General features: G+C 45.9%; 5 protein-coding genes across 5 annotated transcripts; 2 read left to right on the forward strand and 3 right to left on the reverse strand.

The window, feature by feature from the left end:
• Nucleotides 1–290: 290 nt before the first annotated feature.
• LACBIDRAFT_335213 (uncharacterized protein) lies at nt 291–4,568 on the reverse strand (the record flags this gene model as incomplete). The annotated part of the gene is made up of 22 exons (XM_001890095.1): nt 291–330; nt 576–672; nt 731–765; nt 824–870; nt 986–1,059; nt 1,276–1,438; nt 1,494–1,640; nt 1,695–1,821; nt 1,912–1,916; nt 2,131–2,228; nt 2,343–2,437; nt 2,499–2,619; nt 2,699–2,705; nt 2,742–2,760; nt 3,180–3,199; nt 3,299–3,338; nt 3,388–3,406; nt 3,716–3,782; nt 3,804–4,031; nt 4,116–4,163; nt 4,353–4,396; nt 4,511–4,568. The coding sequence occupies 22 exons, from the start codon at nt 4,566–4,568 to the stop codon at nt 291–293; spliced, it is 1,599 nt and encodes a 532-aa protein (XP_001890130.1).
• Nucleotides 4,569–5,872: 1,304 nt separating this feature from the next.
• On the forward strand, nt 5,873–6,234 carry LACBIDRAFT_316838 (uncharacterized protein; the record flags this gene model as incomplete). Its single annotated transcript, XM_001890075.1, has 2 exons — nt 5,873–6,041; nt 6,095–6,234. The coding sequence occupies 2 exons, from the start codon at nt 5,873–5,875 to the stop codon at nt 6,232–6,234; spliced, it is 309 nt and encodes a 102-aa protein (XP_001890110.1).
• A 1,744-nt stretch (nt 6,235–7,978) lies between these two features.
• LACBIDRAFT_335214 (uncharacterized protein) lies at nt 7,979–10,752 on the forward strand (the record flags this gene model as incomplete). Its single annotated transcript, XM_001890076.1, has 17 exons — nt 7,979–8,006; nt 8,110–8,159; nt 8,318–8,493; nt 8,741–8,768; nt 8,817–8,861; nt 9,012–9,074; nt 9,098–9,148; nt 9,174–9,279; nt 9,362–9,381; nt 9,449–9,464; nt 9,631–9,652; nt 9,883–9,943; nt 10,006–10,110; nt 10,179–10,252; nt 10,306–10,378; nt 10,434–10,456; nt 10,596–10,752. 17 exons carry the CDS (start codon nt 7,979–7,981, stop codon nt 10,750–10,752), a joined length of 1,098 nt encoding a protein of 365 aa, XP_001890111.1.
• A 619-nt stretch (nt 10,753–11,371) lies between these two features.
• LACBIDRAFT_335215 (uncharacterized protein) lies at nt 11,372–12,045 on the reverse strand (the record flags this gene model as incomplete). Its single annotated transcript, XM_001890096.1, has 2 exons — nt 11,372–11,913; nt 11,940–12,045. The coding sequence occupies 2 exons, from the start codon at nt 12,043–12,045 to the stop codon at nt 11,372–11,374; spliced, it is 648 nt and encodes a 215-aa protein (XP_001890131.1).
• A 2,199-nt stretch (nt 12,046–14,244) lies between these two features.
• Nucleotides 14,245–15,306, reverse strand: LACBIDRAFT_335216 (uncharacterized protein; the record flags this gene model as incomplete). Its single annotated transcript, XM_001890097.1, has 6 exons — nt 14,245–14,256; nt 14,328–14,426; nt 14,480–14,485; nt 14,612–14,756; nt 14,895–15,090; nt 15,171–15,306. The coding sequence occupies 6 exons, from the start codon at nt 15,304–15,306 to the stop codon at nt 14,245–14,247; spliced, it is 594 nt and encodes a 197-aa protein (XP_001890132.1).
• Nucleotides 15,307–16,063: the final 757 nt, after the last annotated feature.

The raw sequence follows: 16,063 nt of genomic DNA on the forward strand, positions 1-16,063 counted from the left end.
GGAGTCGCCGAGCTATCGGAAAAAAGTCAAGCCAGGCGAAAATTGAAGGATAAGTTCTACTTTTTTTCCACTTTTTTTCATTGTACCATCGTAGTTTCGCCTCCCCGCAGGGAGCTCATTTAATTTAAAAATGTCTGACCATTGCAATTTTCATGCAATGGCCAGACGTAGTTTTGCGTTCTGTATTTTACTGACTACCAAGGTGAAGGGGTACTATTTACAACAAAGATTTGCGAGGAATTGTTTGTCAATCTGCAAACACTACGATATGGTGATGAGAATGTCAAGTGCTACGTGTCGAAGCACATAGCGTCAACGCCAAGATCAGATCTACAGAAACACATCAGGAAACTGTGAAACAAAGGAAAGGGCATGAAAAACTCAGAGTACAGCCATGCTTTAGAAGATTCGAGCATCAATGTGGACCCGTTTGAGGACTTGAGGCTATAATTTCAGTTTGAGAAGCGCTGCGTTCAAAGAGTAGGATTCACACGGCAGAAAGACGTGTTTATCCTGTATTCAGACGCCAAAGGAATGAGTTGCGAATGAACATAAATATCCATAAAACAACTTACGTTGTATGCAAAAAGCCAAATGGAGACGCAAGGAGAATAATTGCGCGTGAGCATGGGTAAGGTGGAAAGTTATGTGGCCAAAGCAATGTTGATATATCTATTCAGAACCCAAAGAAATGAACTTAGAGGGAAGGTCGACATGCAGAACAGCTTACCTTGTTTGCGTAATGAATTGCGCGTCGATGTGGGCCTGGAATGCTTATGAGTTAATAAGGAAATAGCAATGAAAATGATTCAAGACGACTTACAGGGGCAACGTGGCGAGAGATATAGTTATACCAGTGTCGGCATGGGTCTGTTTGAGGAGTGAGCACATGTAAGGCGAAAGGCCGCATTTATGCGGCGAATGCAGTGTTCAACTATCTATTCAGAATGAGGTGAGTGAACATCGATATCCATAAAGAACTTACATTGTTTGTGAAAAACCAAATCGAGACAGACACCATTACATGCTGCCTCGTAGTCTTTCCCCGCAAAGATGAACCTAGAAAGATTATTTGTTGAAGAATAAAAACAAGAGAAAGCTTGATACGTGGAAGATGATGGCGGTGTGAGGGCAATTGCCAAATTGAATTTGCACCGCATGACAGAGTAACACAAAGAGAGTGACTAGGCTTCGAAAAATTAAATAGAATGTGCAGCGTGAAACTGAAAGGGTTTCTGAAAAAGAAAGAACAACAGAATTGGATAGGAGACTTACCAGATCTGCGTAGGTTGCACGATGCATAAGATATTGAGCGGCGTGAGAGTGATCTCCAAAACTCGAGAAATCGAATTGGAATGTTGGGCGATGGAGGGAAAACCATGGGCAGCACTATGTGCTGCCACGTAGCGGTAAGCGGGCATGAAAAGATCTTTGGAATCTGGAACGGAATATGAGAAATGAAAAAGACACGATGGCTGTAGGAACAAGCGTACAATGTGAGGGTGATCGCCTGAAGTCGAAAAATCAAATTCGAACAGTGAACGAAGCAATGCCGAGGAACCAATGGGCAGCACTATGTGCTGCTGCCACGTAGCGATGGCGGGACTTTGAAAAATCAAAAAACCATTGCAATAGTGAACCTTAAGAATTATATGAGAGAAAAAAACAAGGGATGGGCATAAGAATAAGCTTACGATGTCTAAGAAGGTGGGTGAGGGTGATTGCCGGAACTCCAAAAATCGAATTTGAACCATGGGGTGAAGCAATGCCAAGAAAACAATGGGCAGAACTACATGCTGCTGCCACGTAGCAATGACCAGACTTTGAAAAATCAAAAAATCATTGTAAGAATGAACCTTGAGAATTATATGAGAAAAAAAGAACAAGGGATGGGCATAAGAATAAGCTTACAATGTCTAAGAAGGTGGGTAGGGTGAGGGTGATCACCAGAACTCAAAAAATCAAGTTTGAACCATGGGGTGAAGCAACACCATGAAAACGATGGGCAGCACTACATGCTGCCACGTAGTGATGGCCAGACTTTCAAAAATCAAAAAATCATTGCAAGGGTGAATCTGAAAGATTATATGAGAAAAGAAGAACAAAGGATGGGTGTAGGAATAAGCTTACGAGGTCTAGGACGGTGGGTGAGGGTGTTTGCCGGAACTCGAAAAATCGAATTTGAATAGCAAGGGGATATGTTGTAGAGATAAAACATGGTAGCAGCACTATGTGCTGTTATGTAGCAATTGCCAGACATCGAAATATCCAATTAGAATAGTGGATACACGCCTCTAGAAAGGCTGGTCGAAAAGAGGATGAAAGGACGCTACACAGCTCACGTTCAGAGGACACTGCAGCAGAAGCGCATTTTGAAGAACAGGTGACCAGCCGTGTGATAGCGATCTGCGGATGTCGAAGTATCAAATTAAAACATCTACAATGAAAGAAGCAGGTATTAGTTCCAGAACGAAGGTGTAATTTGGATGAGACCTTACCCAGTGATCTTCAGACGTTCAAAATGTACGACGTGAACGAGTGAGGTACGTGTGATGGTGGAGACGGTGACTGAGGAGGTGGTGGAAGTAAGCAAAGCTGTTTTAGCCCAAAATGGAATTGCTAGTTGTTGTCAAGAACAAACAAAGCTCTACTCACCAAGATGATATACAGAACACCGTTGATGACGACGCCCTCTCACTGGATGGCTACGAGATATAACAGTCAAATAACAATACACTTACCCAACAAGGCAGGTTAGATCTGGCCAGCGTAGAAGCATAATGGAGGCAAGGGGGAAGGGTGAGCATTCACAGATTTCCGAATGTACTTATATCTCTAGGTGCCAAGAAAAATCAACAAAGATTAGTGTGAGTAAGTACGCTTGGCCGGAGGTATCCAGCCGACGAACAATGCAAAGTGCTGAGTGGGGACCTTACGATTTTAGCTTGCTATTATAACCCTGAATACTATGTAACCTGAAACCCTTAGCTCCTTCGACATGGCTTTCCATGAGTCAAATACTCAGAAGAATATTTATGTACCCAGTAACTACCAGGAATATTCTTCTGAGTATCTAATTCATGGTCAAGCTCAAGGGAATGTTTTTGTTGACCAAGCTGAGTCGTCTCATCATGTTTCCAGAAATAGAGTGACCACGAGAATATTCTAGGAACACGCACCCCAAATCAAGAATCCGGAGCTATCAAACAAACTTTACGTTTGTGTGCACAATTTTTTGCAGCTAAGGTTCTCCGCCATTTCTCGTCCCCCAATTCTTGCCCTCACTAACTCTGCTTACCAGCTTCAATTTTTCCCAGATACAATCTTTATCCATGGACCTGTGGTAAATAAATTCCATTTGACTCATTAGCTAGTCACGACACTCACATCATCATGTCTTTTCCAGCTACATCAGGAAAAGGTGTTTTCTCCCATAGTTACCGCATCAAAATCATAGCCAAATATAGGTCCCATCGCCGGAATTGTGTTCCGTATCCTTGGCGGGTAGATCCATAGGGTGTGATCGAGTCCATCACAAAAGGGGTGAGGTACATTGTGAAAGATAGATTTGGGGATCAGCTCTCTAGCTCGGTGCATCCTATGAAGAATCACCCGAACACTATGAGTGCTACCATGACTATCAAGTCCATATCGAGTGGGATGTCAAGCAATGCTTGTGCTTGCATCATATCTCACTCCCTACAAGCTCTCTCACTTATAAGACTGTCCTCCTTTTCACTCAGTAACTGAAACCACAAATTTCTACATTCGACATGGAAAATCTACACGTAAGAGTATTCAACCTTGAACATTGAACGTTGAGCAGCCCGATGGGACTTGGATTTGACTTGGATGAAAATCATGGAGTCGGAGCCAGAATCCGATTCGGACGGCAACCCGATGTCACATGATGTTGGTTGAAATGTTTTGGCTGTTGTCTCCTGGTTGTCTCCTTTTTCTTCCAACCACCTTCTCCTTACAGTGCGCTTCTCCTGTCCTATCCCTTCATCGCTCTTTGCCTGATGTCCCCTCTATGCTCGAATGAAATGCTGCGAATGTGCTCTTTGGTCAGGAGGTATGTCCCCGCTCACATTCCATTCTCTAAAATGACTCACGCCATCTACAGAACTCAGCCAAAGGTGGGTGTGTGCATTTGTGTTGTGCTGCAGTGCACTGTGTTCAAAACCCGCCTAGTTCAACCTTGAAACACTGGACTCAGATCTCTTCACAAGGGGGCACGAGAGCCTTATGTGTATCTCTTTCAACACCCCTAGGTCCCCCACCACTCGAAATACAGGTATTACTGTCGATACCTGAGTTCACCATCATTAAGGTTCTAGTCTCTGTCTCACCCGGCTCTTCTCGCATTCAGATTGAGCCCACTCCATGGTCCATACTGTTAGAATCATGGGCATTGGCGTTTACCACCCATCCAGAGGGCGACGATGATGGCGTCGACGTCGCTTTGCCCACCATATGCAAGCACGGTATGCCCTCTTTCGCGACACACAGGTGGCATTGTTAGGAACGGTCACTGGGGCATCCAGTTGCGTCACCAATGCGCTCATCATGGACTGGTCTGGCATCTACGAGGTACCCCCTTTTCCAAGTCCATACACGCTTACTAACCCCCACACCCAGGCAGACATTGGCGTAAAAAACGGACTGATAACAGGGATAGGCAAAGCCGCCAACCGAGACGTAATGGCGAACGTTGTGGAAGTGCCAAATGACGTGTTCATGGCACTTCGCCTTTTCAATGTTTTCTTTCGTGTTTTGAATTTTATTGTGTATTTTAAATTTCTCTAGGCTCCAAAGTTTTTCTTTTATTCTTCAGGTCATCAAGAGTATTTTGAAAGATCCATTCGAACATCTACACGAGCGCCTGATGAGTGACCACATGCACTGAAGAAGTGACCATGTGCACTGAAGAAGTCCCAGCCCAATGACACAATATCCGGCATCTCGCTGTAAACGAAGCCCTCGTATGACATCATCGCCGGCTACTTCTTCGATCACAATTTCTTCGCGTCAACTTGAAGGATTTCGGATTCAAGGATTCATTTTGTGTACACCTTTCGTATATTTTTCGTTTTATTCTGTTCAGTTACTTTTAACGTCTTCCCATGAGACCGATACCTTTTCCAAGGGCTGGACGGTAGGGTAGAGTTGTCAACGACTGGGGCGCTCGTGTTGAGGGCGGCGACGCGCACGTAAATAAGCTTCCCCAGTGTTGTTCAATTCCCCGAGCAATCCCCAGCTCAAAGATTTGGTTGAGGAATCATGCGGGAGGCGTAAGTTTTATGTGTTTATTTTTATTTTTCGACGTTTTTCTTCTTTTTTTTCTAAAATTAGAATCAAGTTTGGGGACAGGCAGCACGCGAGAACGTGTCGATTGCCTTGTGATTTCGATTTTTGTATTTAAGGTGTTCTCCCACCTTGCGAATGGAGCGTCCTTTTTCTTTTCCCCCACTTTTTACCTCTCACAGTTAGTTTCGATGTTTGACCCTTTTGAATCCACTCCTCCTCTCCTCCAAACACCCTCTGTCATTTTCTAAGTCGTCGCGCACCAAGGCACGACATTCCTCAAGACAGACGCATCAAGCGCGTTGACAAACTCATGCCACATTCTCCAAGCGCACACAAGAACTCACGCCACCGATTAAGCTTTTAAAGTCGTTGACTACGCTAAGTACTACTTTAGGCCGTCCCTTTGTCCCTTCCATCTCTTCTTCTCTCTTTCGCTCGTGTTTACAAGGTAGTCGACCGGTTCTCTGTCCCCCGTACTGAACTCTTGTTCTTCCTCAACGTCCACCCCTCACACATCATCGGCTCCTCAACCGAACTCGTTGAAAACTCATCATCACCGCCGATGCCATCAACGCACATCTGCCCACAACAAGTCGAGGAAGCCTTCGCAGCTGGTATGACGATGATGATTGGGGGCAGGACGGGGCCCAGTGCAGAGACGAACACTACGACGTGTACTGTCCGGGCGAGCTCGGAATCCGAGTACGACGATACTCAGACCACATCATTCAGTAAGTGGTGCTTCTGCGCAGATAATTCCAAATTAAAACGTCACCGTTGCCAGTATCTGTGCCAATTGATGGCTCTTGCACATACACCAACCAGCGGGGCACGCATTCAGAGGAGCAGGGCAGGGCCAAAGTGGCGGGGAGGGAGGATGGGGTAGACAATGGATGGGGTAGTACACACGTGTGCTGTGGCTAGAATTTGAATATAAATAATTTGCCACATTCTCGACTGATTCAGAAGTGTACTAATATATCCTCTACCTCCTCTAGCCTATATATATTTGCTACAAAAGCCTACAATGTACTATGAAACTAGGTGGCTACATGGCTACGGCTTAATCTATAGAACTATCGTGTGCTATGGAATCTAAAGGGATAGCTATGGAGAACAATATATAGGGGGGCTCTCGATGGCGCTACCAGCGCTATCACGTCAACATATCACAATATCGCAAGTACCTTTTTTCTTGATGTACTCAAAATACCGAAAATCCATGCGCTTCGAATGTGTCTGCCATACTATATACTTACCATGACTTCTACTCCCCAGATTGTTAGATCATGATCTGCAGACACAGACACCACAAGTTCCATAACCCTTATTCACCTGCCGCACCATCGCCGACAGTCACTCTGCGAACATTTACATTCCTACAGTTCTCCCTCTTTCTCTTGTCACAATCGATGGTCGGTGGTGTATATTGATTTCGAAACATACATGCAGACCTGAGGATACCACACCGTGTCCTCAGTCTCCTCATTGTGCGCACTGAAAGCTTTTTCAAAGCAGCCGCTTACAACCATCCCTTCAGGTCTCAGGGTTTATATCCAACTACATGTCCCTTGAAGTGTGGATGTTTTGCGTAGTGGAAGATTGGAGTGGGGATGTGCACTATAGACACGGCTTTTCTCCCATACTGTTTCCATACTCTCGTTTTAAACTACTTGCATACACTTATGCGCTACATAATCATTCACAATATAACACACTTGACGATCTAGGAGGACAGTCATCTAAATAGTTCCAAAAAAAATTGAAGGAAAATGGACGCGGCTTCCTCCTTTCCGATTCTTCATTGCGCTTGGAAAACATCCTTGTAATGAACATTCCTATTCATCAGGTTTTTTATCGCAGCCCTGTAAACCTTGTACCTGAATTTCCAGCGCTTTCGCCAGCGAAGATAAACTGAGTGCGCTGTGCCCTCCATTCCGTGCAATTACCTACCTTCCCCTCTTCATAGTATACAATTTATACCCATTTACAACTTGTAAACATATTCCTTAGTGTCTTCGACATGTAATAGCGATGAACGAGTGCAGTGGAGTGTGCGGACGTGCAGATATCCATTGTGAGGATGATCTCCTCCTCCCCCGATTCTGATCCCCCCATTACGCTTGAAACATATTCTCAAAACGAATCATTCCATGCATCAGGGTCTTCTTCGGAACCCTGCCAACCCTGTGCCTGAACTTCCAGAACTTTTGTGAGCGGAAGATACAAGCGCGGCTCGCCGCGCCCATGATCCACTGTATTTCATATAATTCTCTACCTTGCTTTATTCATAGCGAACAGTCTCTATCAAGCTACAACTCGAATATCTATTTCTACATGTGGTAGAGACCTCATAGCAATGAACAAGCACAGTGGAGCGACAACATACAAAGCGAGGAGGACTTCCTCCTCTCCCGATTCTGAATTCACCATTGCGCTTGAAACGCCATCGTAAAGCTGACCATTCTACGTGTCAGGGTCCTCTTCAGAACCACGCCAAGTCTGTACCTGAATGTCCAGAATTTTTTGCCCGCGGAAGATGTTAGCGTGTAATGCGCATCATACCAATATTCCGTACCACTCTGTAACTCCTTGGACCTTCATTCGTCATTTTTGTCCAAGTAAAACCCAGATATATATCACTAAATCCATTCAACACTTATCAATAATGAATGAGTGCAGTCGAGTGTGCAGATGTACATACGTTCGGAGAAAGAATGACGGCCTTCTCCTCCTCCCCCAATTCCAGATCCATCGCGCTTGAAACGCACTGGCAAAACTGACACTTTTACACTTCAGGGTCTTCTTTCGAATACTTCCATTTGCGTGCCTGGATACCTGTAATTCCCGTTAGTGAAAGATTGTAGCGAGCGCGTTGTTTCCCGTATCTCGTACCATTGCCCATATTCCGCCACCCGCCGTATCCAAGATGTGTACAGTAAAATCCAGGATGTCTTTGACGAATTCCTAAATGATATTACTGATTCGAAACGTTGACGGGGCACAGCGGACGTACATTCTTAACAATGAGAAGGATATGCTCCTCCTCGCCCGATTCTTCATCGCGCTTGAACCGCACACACGGAAATTCCATCTTGACGTGTCAGGGTTCTATTCGGGTAGTATCTCCGATGTCCCTGCACTTTTAGTTCGGAAGTTCTGGTGCAAGAAATTTGTGAGCGGGTGTGCGTGCGCACCAAAGCGCTTACGCTGCACACACTCTTCAATTAGTATAATACACTTTCCTGTTTCTGTGATAAAGGAAGTATGAGGGTTCCTTATTGATGTCGTGAAATAACAATACACTTACTTGCGTAGGAGGTACCAAAGCGCTCAAATTCCTCCGGGTGTAAATGGACGCCGAACGTCTCGTCCTTCTCCGCTCCCGATTCCGAATTGAAAAACGGCGTTCTGAACATTCAGCTGTCAGAAAAAAATCAATCAAGGGTCTGATGAATGTACGTACTTTGATTTGAAACGACTTGGCTTGTATTTTTTTTTTGAAGCGTCCTGCGCCTTTTGCAAACGGGAGCGATTCCTGGATAATGAAGGTATATCAATCTAACTGTGTGTATTAATCGGTACTTCTCTCACAGATGTTTTGCGTTTATTTCGAGTACTACCTAATTAACAAGCACATTTAACGAAGCAGGAGTGAATTGAAAAGAAACCAAAGAGATGGAAACTTATGTACACGAAAGATCGTTTCCTCCGTCCCCGATTCCTATGGATCCGAACCCTGCACGAACCGAGACCCTGCTTCCGTGAGTTTTCTACGTCACGTCAGTCACAACCCGGCTACCTACTGCCAAGCGAGAAACGCTATAAAGCCAGGGCGGTTAGTACAATATTTTTTTCATCAGCACCCACTTACATACGCTTTCCTACCTCCCTCTCTCCTCCTTTCGTTGTCGATCCCCACTCCCCTCTCGTCATCGTCGACCTCTTATTCGTCGTCGTCATTCGCTGGTAAGCCGTCTACTCGTCATCCGTCGTCGCTGATTTTGACGTTGCTTCTTTTTCAGACCTTCCTTCGACGCCCGATTTTAAGCAAAGCTAGACGACAACCAGGTACGTTAACATCGTTTTCGTGACGGACAACGTTCACTCACCTTCGCCGATATCCTTTTTTCTGCAGGCTTGTTGTGACGGCGGTAAGTTTCTGTAAACACGAATTCTGCATCTCCCTTATTTACCACGCCGCTCGTGCCTCTCAGGTTTCCCATCGTAAATTCATCTGCCCTGCTTGTGCGCGAAGTGGAACGTCTTGGCTGGACACGATGAGCGGGATATGCGCTCCGAGGAATGTTGTGAATATAGTATGTGTTGGTTCTGCAAAAAGGTATGTAAGTGTCGTTCACTTCTCCTCGATTACACAATATTCACTGACCTCTCCTTGTGTTCAAGCTCCTTTGTCGCGTCTCCCGCGTAACGGTCGCCCTCGGGCGTCGATGAGATTCTAGAACGTTTGTTTAGCGTCCTTCCGCATTTGAAGCACTCACTGAACAGTTTCTTGCAGCGTCGACCTCGTTTACGATGGTATGATGACCTACAGAATGTAAGTCAATGTAGACGAATTCCGATAGAAGCCAAATCACCTGGCTTCAGAAGTGTGTTGTGGCTATGGGAAACAGTGAGCACAGAGTAACGCGTAACGACTGTGACTGACCTTACCTTCTACCACCACGTCGATAGTTGCGAACATCGTCACCCAATCGATTGGGGCTGCCGTATACGAACCCTTCGACATCGGCACTTCCAACACAGTACGATGGCGGACGTGACGTAGGATATCACCTGGTAAGTCTTTGATAATGGATTAAGCCGTTTCGTGAGGCGCTTACCGTGATTGTGCTGTGCTCTATCAGCTAAACGTCGACAATATCGAAACTCGGTCGTTGAGAAAAGGCAGGTGGAGGGTGGTGTACAGAGGAAGTGTATGGTATGTGTTTTCTCTATATCCGATTGACGTGAACATCACATAGACTTCGCTAGGTTATTCTCATTACTGAATACCCGTGAACACGACGACCCAATCTCGTTTGGAACAAAGTGTCGTTATGCTCTTGTGAGTAACGACGCGGCTTTTTCATTAAATGTTGACGGCTTACCCTTCTTTCTAGCTAATCGACTACAACTATTCGACGTACGCTATTGACGATGGATTGGATTGGGTTTCATGGGGGGAATGCATGCCATGAACGTGACAAGGATGAGTGATGGACGTGGAGATGGATGTTTCGAGTGGGGCCAATCGTTTTAGTTGAAAGCGCGTCCCATCCCAGCTCCAAACCCGACTTGATCGAGTCTCCCGACGTCGTCCTCTTCGAAGGCGACTACGCGTCCGTCGTAACCGTGTTCACCACCAAACATAACGCGAAATTCAGAGGCCCGTCGCTCGAGGAGTTGAAGGGGGAGTTTAGAGTGCATCTGGGGGATTAGAAAGTGAGGGTGACGAGTGGGAGGACGAGACGATTCGGAATGCGCAGCGTAGCAGAGTCGACGTCGATACGCATCCAATGCCCAACGGATGCTTTCAGTCCACATCTATATCTACAATGACCCATCCAAGACCTCGCGCATGTATTCTCGTTCGTTCACCTGTGAATGGTGAGGTGTGCCTTTTGACAGGAATGTGAAAGACCGTCACGGACGCAGCGGGCAATGGTGAAACTCCTGACCAAGATGTTTAGCGCATAGATGACTGTTGCAAAGGCTGCAAGAGCCCTGTCTTCGGACGCCAGGCCGCAAGCATCCTGGAAAAGTGCACTTGATTAATGGCATGGTTGCTGGAGTAAGTGTTGCAGCGGAAAAGGGGTCATTGTGGGTTCATATAACACGGGATCATAATAATACTTGTTGAACGGTGAGGATTCAGCGACGTGACACGTGATCGATTCCTTCGTCCCTTACCTAATCCCTTAAGGCTTTGCTCACTGGCAGGCAGTCATTCCGAAGTGTAGGGTTGCACGGCTCCTGCCCTACTTAAACTTTAGTATTTACTTGCACAATATTCCACAACTTTTATAAATATCACATTCACTATTATAATACGTCTGATTTATGCCTCTCCAATCCATGCTATGCCCCCAGCGGTACTATGGTAACCCACAGCAAGTCTCGTGCGTCTCACCAGCTCCGATACCACACCATTGACCCATTTCTTAATCCTCGTCCACAGAGTAATCGACATCTCTATCTCCTCACACATCGACGCCATAACCTGATCCACAGTCAACTGTTGCCAACTGGCTCGGTCTGCCTTGCCAACTTGAAGTGCCTGGCACAACAACCTGATCGATTCACGAGCCTTGTATGCGTTCTGGTTGAACGTATACTCATCACCAACCCTCTCGGCCCAGGGCTTCTTGCCGGTCTTTAAAACGATGTTGTCTGGATGCACGTAGATTCTGCGCACTTGGTCGTCCAACTTGAAATGGACTGTGATGTGGAGCTCCCCCACCTCCACAGCCACGGTACATGTATCCGAGACCCGTTTTGAAAATAGTGGCATATTGTGGTCGTGAATGTGCGTGAATGCGATGTAAATGGATGGTGACTCGATGCGGTGTGCGCTAAATGAATAGATGAGAGAAATACTCCCTGAACAAATAAGATCTATAACTTACTCGAGGAGAGTCGGAAGTGTAGGTCGATGAGTTTATACGCCCCGTACCCGTCGTTTATATATCCGTTTACCAGTGCTTCGGCCCAATTCCTCCGCTTCACGCACATGGTATGCGCGCTCTGCGCGACTTATACACGCCACACGCATGCATGCTTCAATCTACATCTGTGTATAGTATAAACCCCCCACAATCAAATGAATTACTGAGAGATACTCACACGCATGCACTAGTACACGCTACACGCACCCCACACAAAGCCTCTGCACACTTCGTTCCCACGGAATCAATGAATGAGTGAGAGCTACTTTACAGCTAACTCACATCGATAGACCCACTTTGCAAATGCAGCGCTCAGCCACCTTGTTTATACGAACAAATAGAACTAACTAAACGTGGTCATAAATCCGAGGAAGTTCAACCTTAAAAATTGGTCAACTCGCGTCCTGCTAGTTTCCCTCTATCGTAGCCATCGGAAACTGTCGACACATTATTTCTGACATCAAATATTAATTTGTATTCATGTCTGCCTGTCTCAAGCCCAGTGAAATCGCACATTTTCCTGGAATAAGCAGGTTCCGAGTTTGGTAAAGCCTGTTTGTGCAGGCACCAACATAAACAAAGCGGCTAGACGCTATATTCGCGAAGTGGGTCTATCAATATGAGTTTAGCTGTAATCTCATCGCTTTGATGCTGGGTAAATCTCGGCGTAGCTGTAATCCTTACAGGGTCTTGCATAAATAAGTTCAGGTGGAGAATTCACAAAGTGTTGTTTGCGAGTAATTGGTTGTGGCTGCGCCGTGACTATCGTGATGATTATGGGTGACACTCGTCACGGAATTACTCTCTTTGGGCACGCATCAACATGAACAAATAGCTTTTTAAAAACGTCCACCTGAACTTATTTATGCAACACACTGTAGGCACGATTTATAATTCTTTGTCACAGGCAACGACCGCTCGTGAAATATTTTTGGTGAACACCAATTGCTTGTCAGACGAGAAACGTACTTTATTTGATAGCGGCGAATAAGTCTGGTGCACCATAGAAGACACGCTTCGCTTCGCAGCAGGTAGCTCTTTACAATAGCTACACGCCCAATAGGCACTATCGCGTGTTTGGTTGTTTCCGGCTTTTTTCCTTCCCCTTGGACCCTCTCTACCCTTCTGCGAGCGATACGAGCGCTTATTTGGCGCCGCTTATGGATCATACATATTACAAAGCACGAATCCCAGCCACGCCTCTGTCAGCTGAGTTGCAACACACTTCCCGGGGCAGTGGTACAGTATATAGCAGGCAAGATAGCAGGGCGCCAATTAAGCGCCCGTATCGCTCGAAATGGGTTCATCTTCTCTGAGCACCATGTGGAGCAGTGAAAATCTCCCAGAGGCTTCGGACTACCTCCGATATCTGAATAGCCATCCTGTGAACGTACTATAATTAGCATGCAGGACTATACACCTGCCGCTTATGGATCGTACAAAGCACGAATCCTCACGAATCCCAGCCACGCCTCTGCCAGCTGACTCGCAACACACTTCCCGAGGCAGTTGTACAGTATACTTATAGCAGGTCAGGTGTATAGCCCTGCATGCTAATTATGGTACGTTCACATAATAGCTATTCAGATATCGGAGGGGTACATCAGGAAAATGACACGTTGTCTGATCTGTCTGATCTGTCTTGTGCCAGGCACATAAGACGAAATCAGACAGATTTGATGGATCTTATTAAAGCGATGTACCTTTCGGTACAAGGCACAAATACCTTGGGCAAGGCAGTTAAGACGAAACACTTGAGGCAGGGTCCAATGTGTGATCTAGTCAAAGGTACCTCCATAATTGTCGACACTTGTTGAATAATAAAGCTGCTGTGCATCTCAAAAATATTGATTATCAAAATTTCAAACTGACGAACAATAAGAACATCGAGCACATTGAGTGGTCATTTCCATTATTTTATTCTTCAACATATTCTTCAGCTGAGTGGTGTTGCCATGGCTACCAAGATTATTTCACAAAGAAATTGTTTAAATATGTAAATTGAATGTGCTCGATGTTCTTATTGTTCTTCATTTTGTAATTTTAACAATTGATGTTTTCGGGATGCACACCAGCTTCCTTATTTTACAAATGGCAACAATTATGGAGGTGCATATGTCCTAATTTGTCCTGAATATTTTTTGGACCCTGTCTCAAGTGAAAGACACTCTAAGGCATTGCCGTCTGGTGTCAGGCATTGCCATCTTATTTCGGTTGAGCAAACATTTTTCAGGCAATTTTAGACAGTTTCAAAATGAATTTATTTTCAAATTGTACGCTATTACAGGGGTGCAGATAAAGCTATGTAAAAAGACTACCACCGGTGAATATGCCCGCCAACATCCACACCTCAACAATCTGGTCCACGCCATCGACAATCTGTTGCTCCATTCGCTTGACAATTTTTGGGGGAAGTTGCATGACTGAGGTTGTATAACCACGAGCAGGCTGGAATAGACACATAAGTAAAAGATTGAGAATGCAAACGGCAGGAGACTCACCTTCGGCTTGACGTGGTAGAGATGTCACGCTGCCGTAGTCAATTGCTTGGGGCGTCTTTGTTGCCGACATAACTCATCGTTGAGTTAGATGGTGAGGGGAAAGACAGAGGCGGTGCAGGCTCTGGGACTCACCTCAACGAAGCTAGCTTGGCACAGTGAAACAAACGACGCCTCCACGTTGTCGTTCCGTTGTTGTGCTGTGTCATCGTCGCCCCATATCCTCCTCGTCGCGGCTTCGTCGTCCTGTGTCGTCGACATTGTCGTTCCATTGTTGTCCCTTCGTTAAAGAACGATGACGAACGACAAATTTGGTTCGTCATTTAGTTGCCACGTCGCTGACAGCGACGTGGCACCTGGATTCTGTATTGGAGACGTCAGTGGGGGGGGCAGCTGAGCTTGAGGTGAGCTTGTTCACCTGGGCTTGTGGTCGCCTGTGTCGGTTGGGGCCTTCGTCGTTGTTTGGGCGGGCGGCTTCATCTGTGGGTGATCGTCTTCGTTTGTGGGCGGTCGTGGGCAGTCTTCTTTGATTTTTGGCCGGTCGTGGTGGTGAGGCGGTCGTGGGTGGTCGTTGTCTGTCGTGTTTGTCGTTGGCGGCATCGTTGGGTTGTCACCTGGTGGCTGTTGTAGAGAGGTAGGGCGGAATGAAAGAGGAAATGGTTAGCAAGGTGAAGCTGACTAGGTGCCAACGTACCTGGAATTGTCGAAGCGAATGGGAGGGTAGTTGAGCGAATGGAAAGGTACGTCGACGTGGAATGTTGAACGTTGAATGTGAACATGTTCAAGCTCTTACTGTAGCCGTCATGTGACATCACAACCACTTCTCCCATTTTCATTCCTATCAACACCCTCGAATTCCTTCATCATCGATTCATCATTCTCAGTCTGGCACCTGATTCTTTTGTATTGGTATCCCAAAGGTCCCCCCACTTTACATCATCCCTTATTTACTTGGCAATGGTATTTAAAGAGCCCCTCTTGTTTGTAAATTGTAACTACTCAGTTTTGAACAAAGATACTCTTACCCAGTCTATCTGAATTTGAGACTCTACCATTTTTCCGTGTGTCGTTACTGTGACCCAATCACGCTAACGCCACATATTTTTGACTGAACCTCATATCTTAACTCGCTTACTCTAAACCGCTTCGCTCGTCGACTCGCGTGGATCACAACTGGTCTGATCAACGGGCTACTCCTACGACCGACGAACGCCACTCTCACTATGTCTCGTTATAACCTTCGTATCTGCCCGTCTGCGGTCGCATCCACCGGTCCTGTCACGGACATTTCTGGTGCGCCTGTAAACCCTTCTCAAATTGCTAACGTCTCGCCTTCTAGTTTGTTCTCGGCTAGTCTTGGACACACCGTTGCGGAGGCTCCACGCCTCGAGACGGAACCCTCCGATGTCCGTGTCGTCGGCTTGGGGGAGACTAATTTAGAATTTGGGAATGATGTTAATGCAGATAATCCGTTTGTTGATAAAGAAATGTACTCAACTATGTGGGCGACACCTGGTAGTCGTCGTTCCCGCAGTGTTGATACCCCTAAGAGAATGTCTGAATTGAATATGAATCAAGTTAAAGTCG

Source organism: Laccaria bicolor, genomic scaffold, assembly GCF_000143565.1.
Source record: "Laccaria bicolor S238N-H82 LACBIscaffold_79 genomic scaffold, whole genome shotgun sequence".
Lineage (NCBI taxonomy): Eukaryota > Fungi > Basidiomycota > Agaricomycetes > Agaricales > Hydnangiaceae > Laccaria > Laccaria bicolor.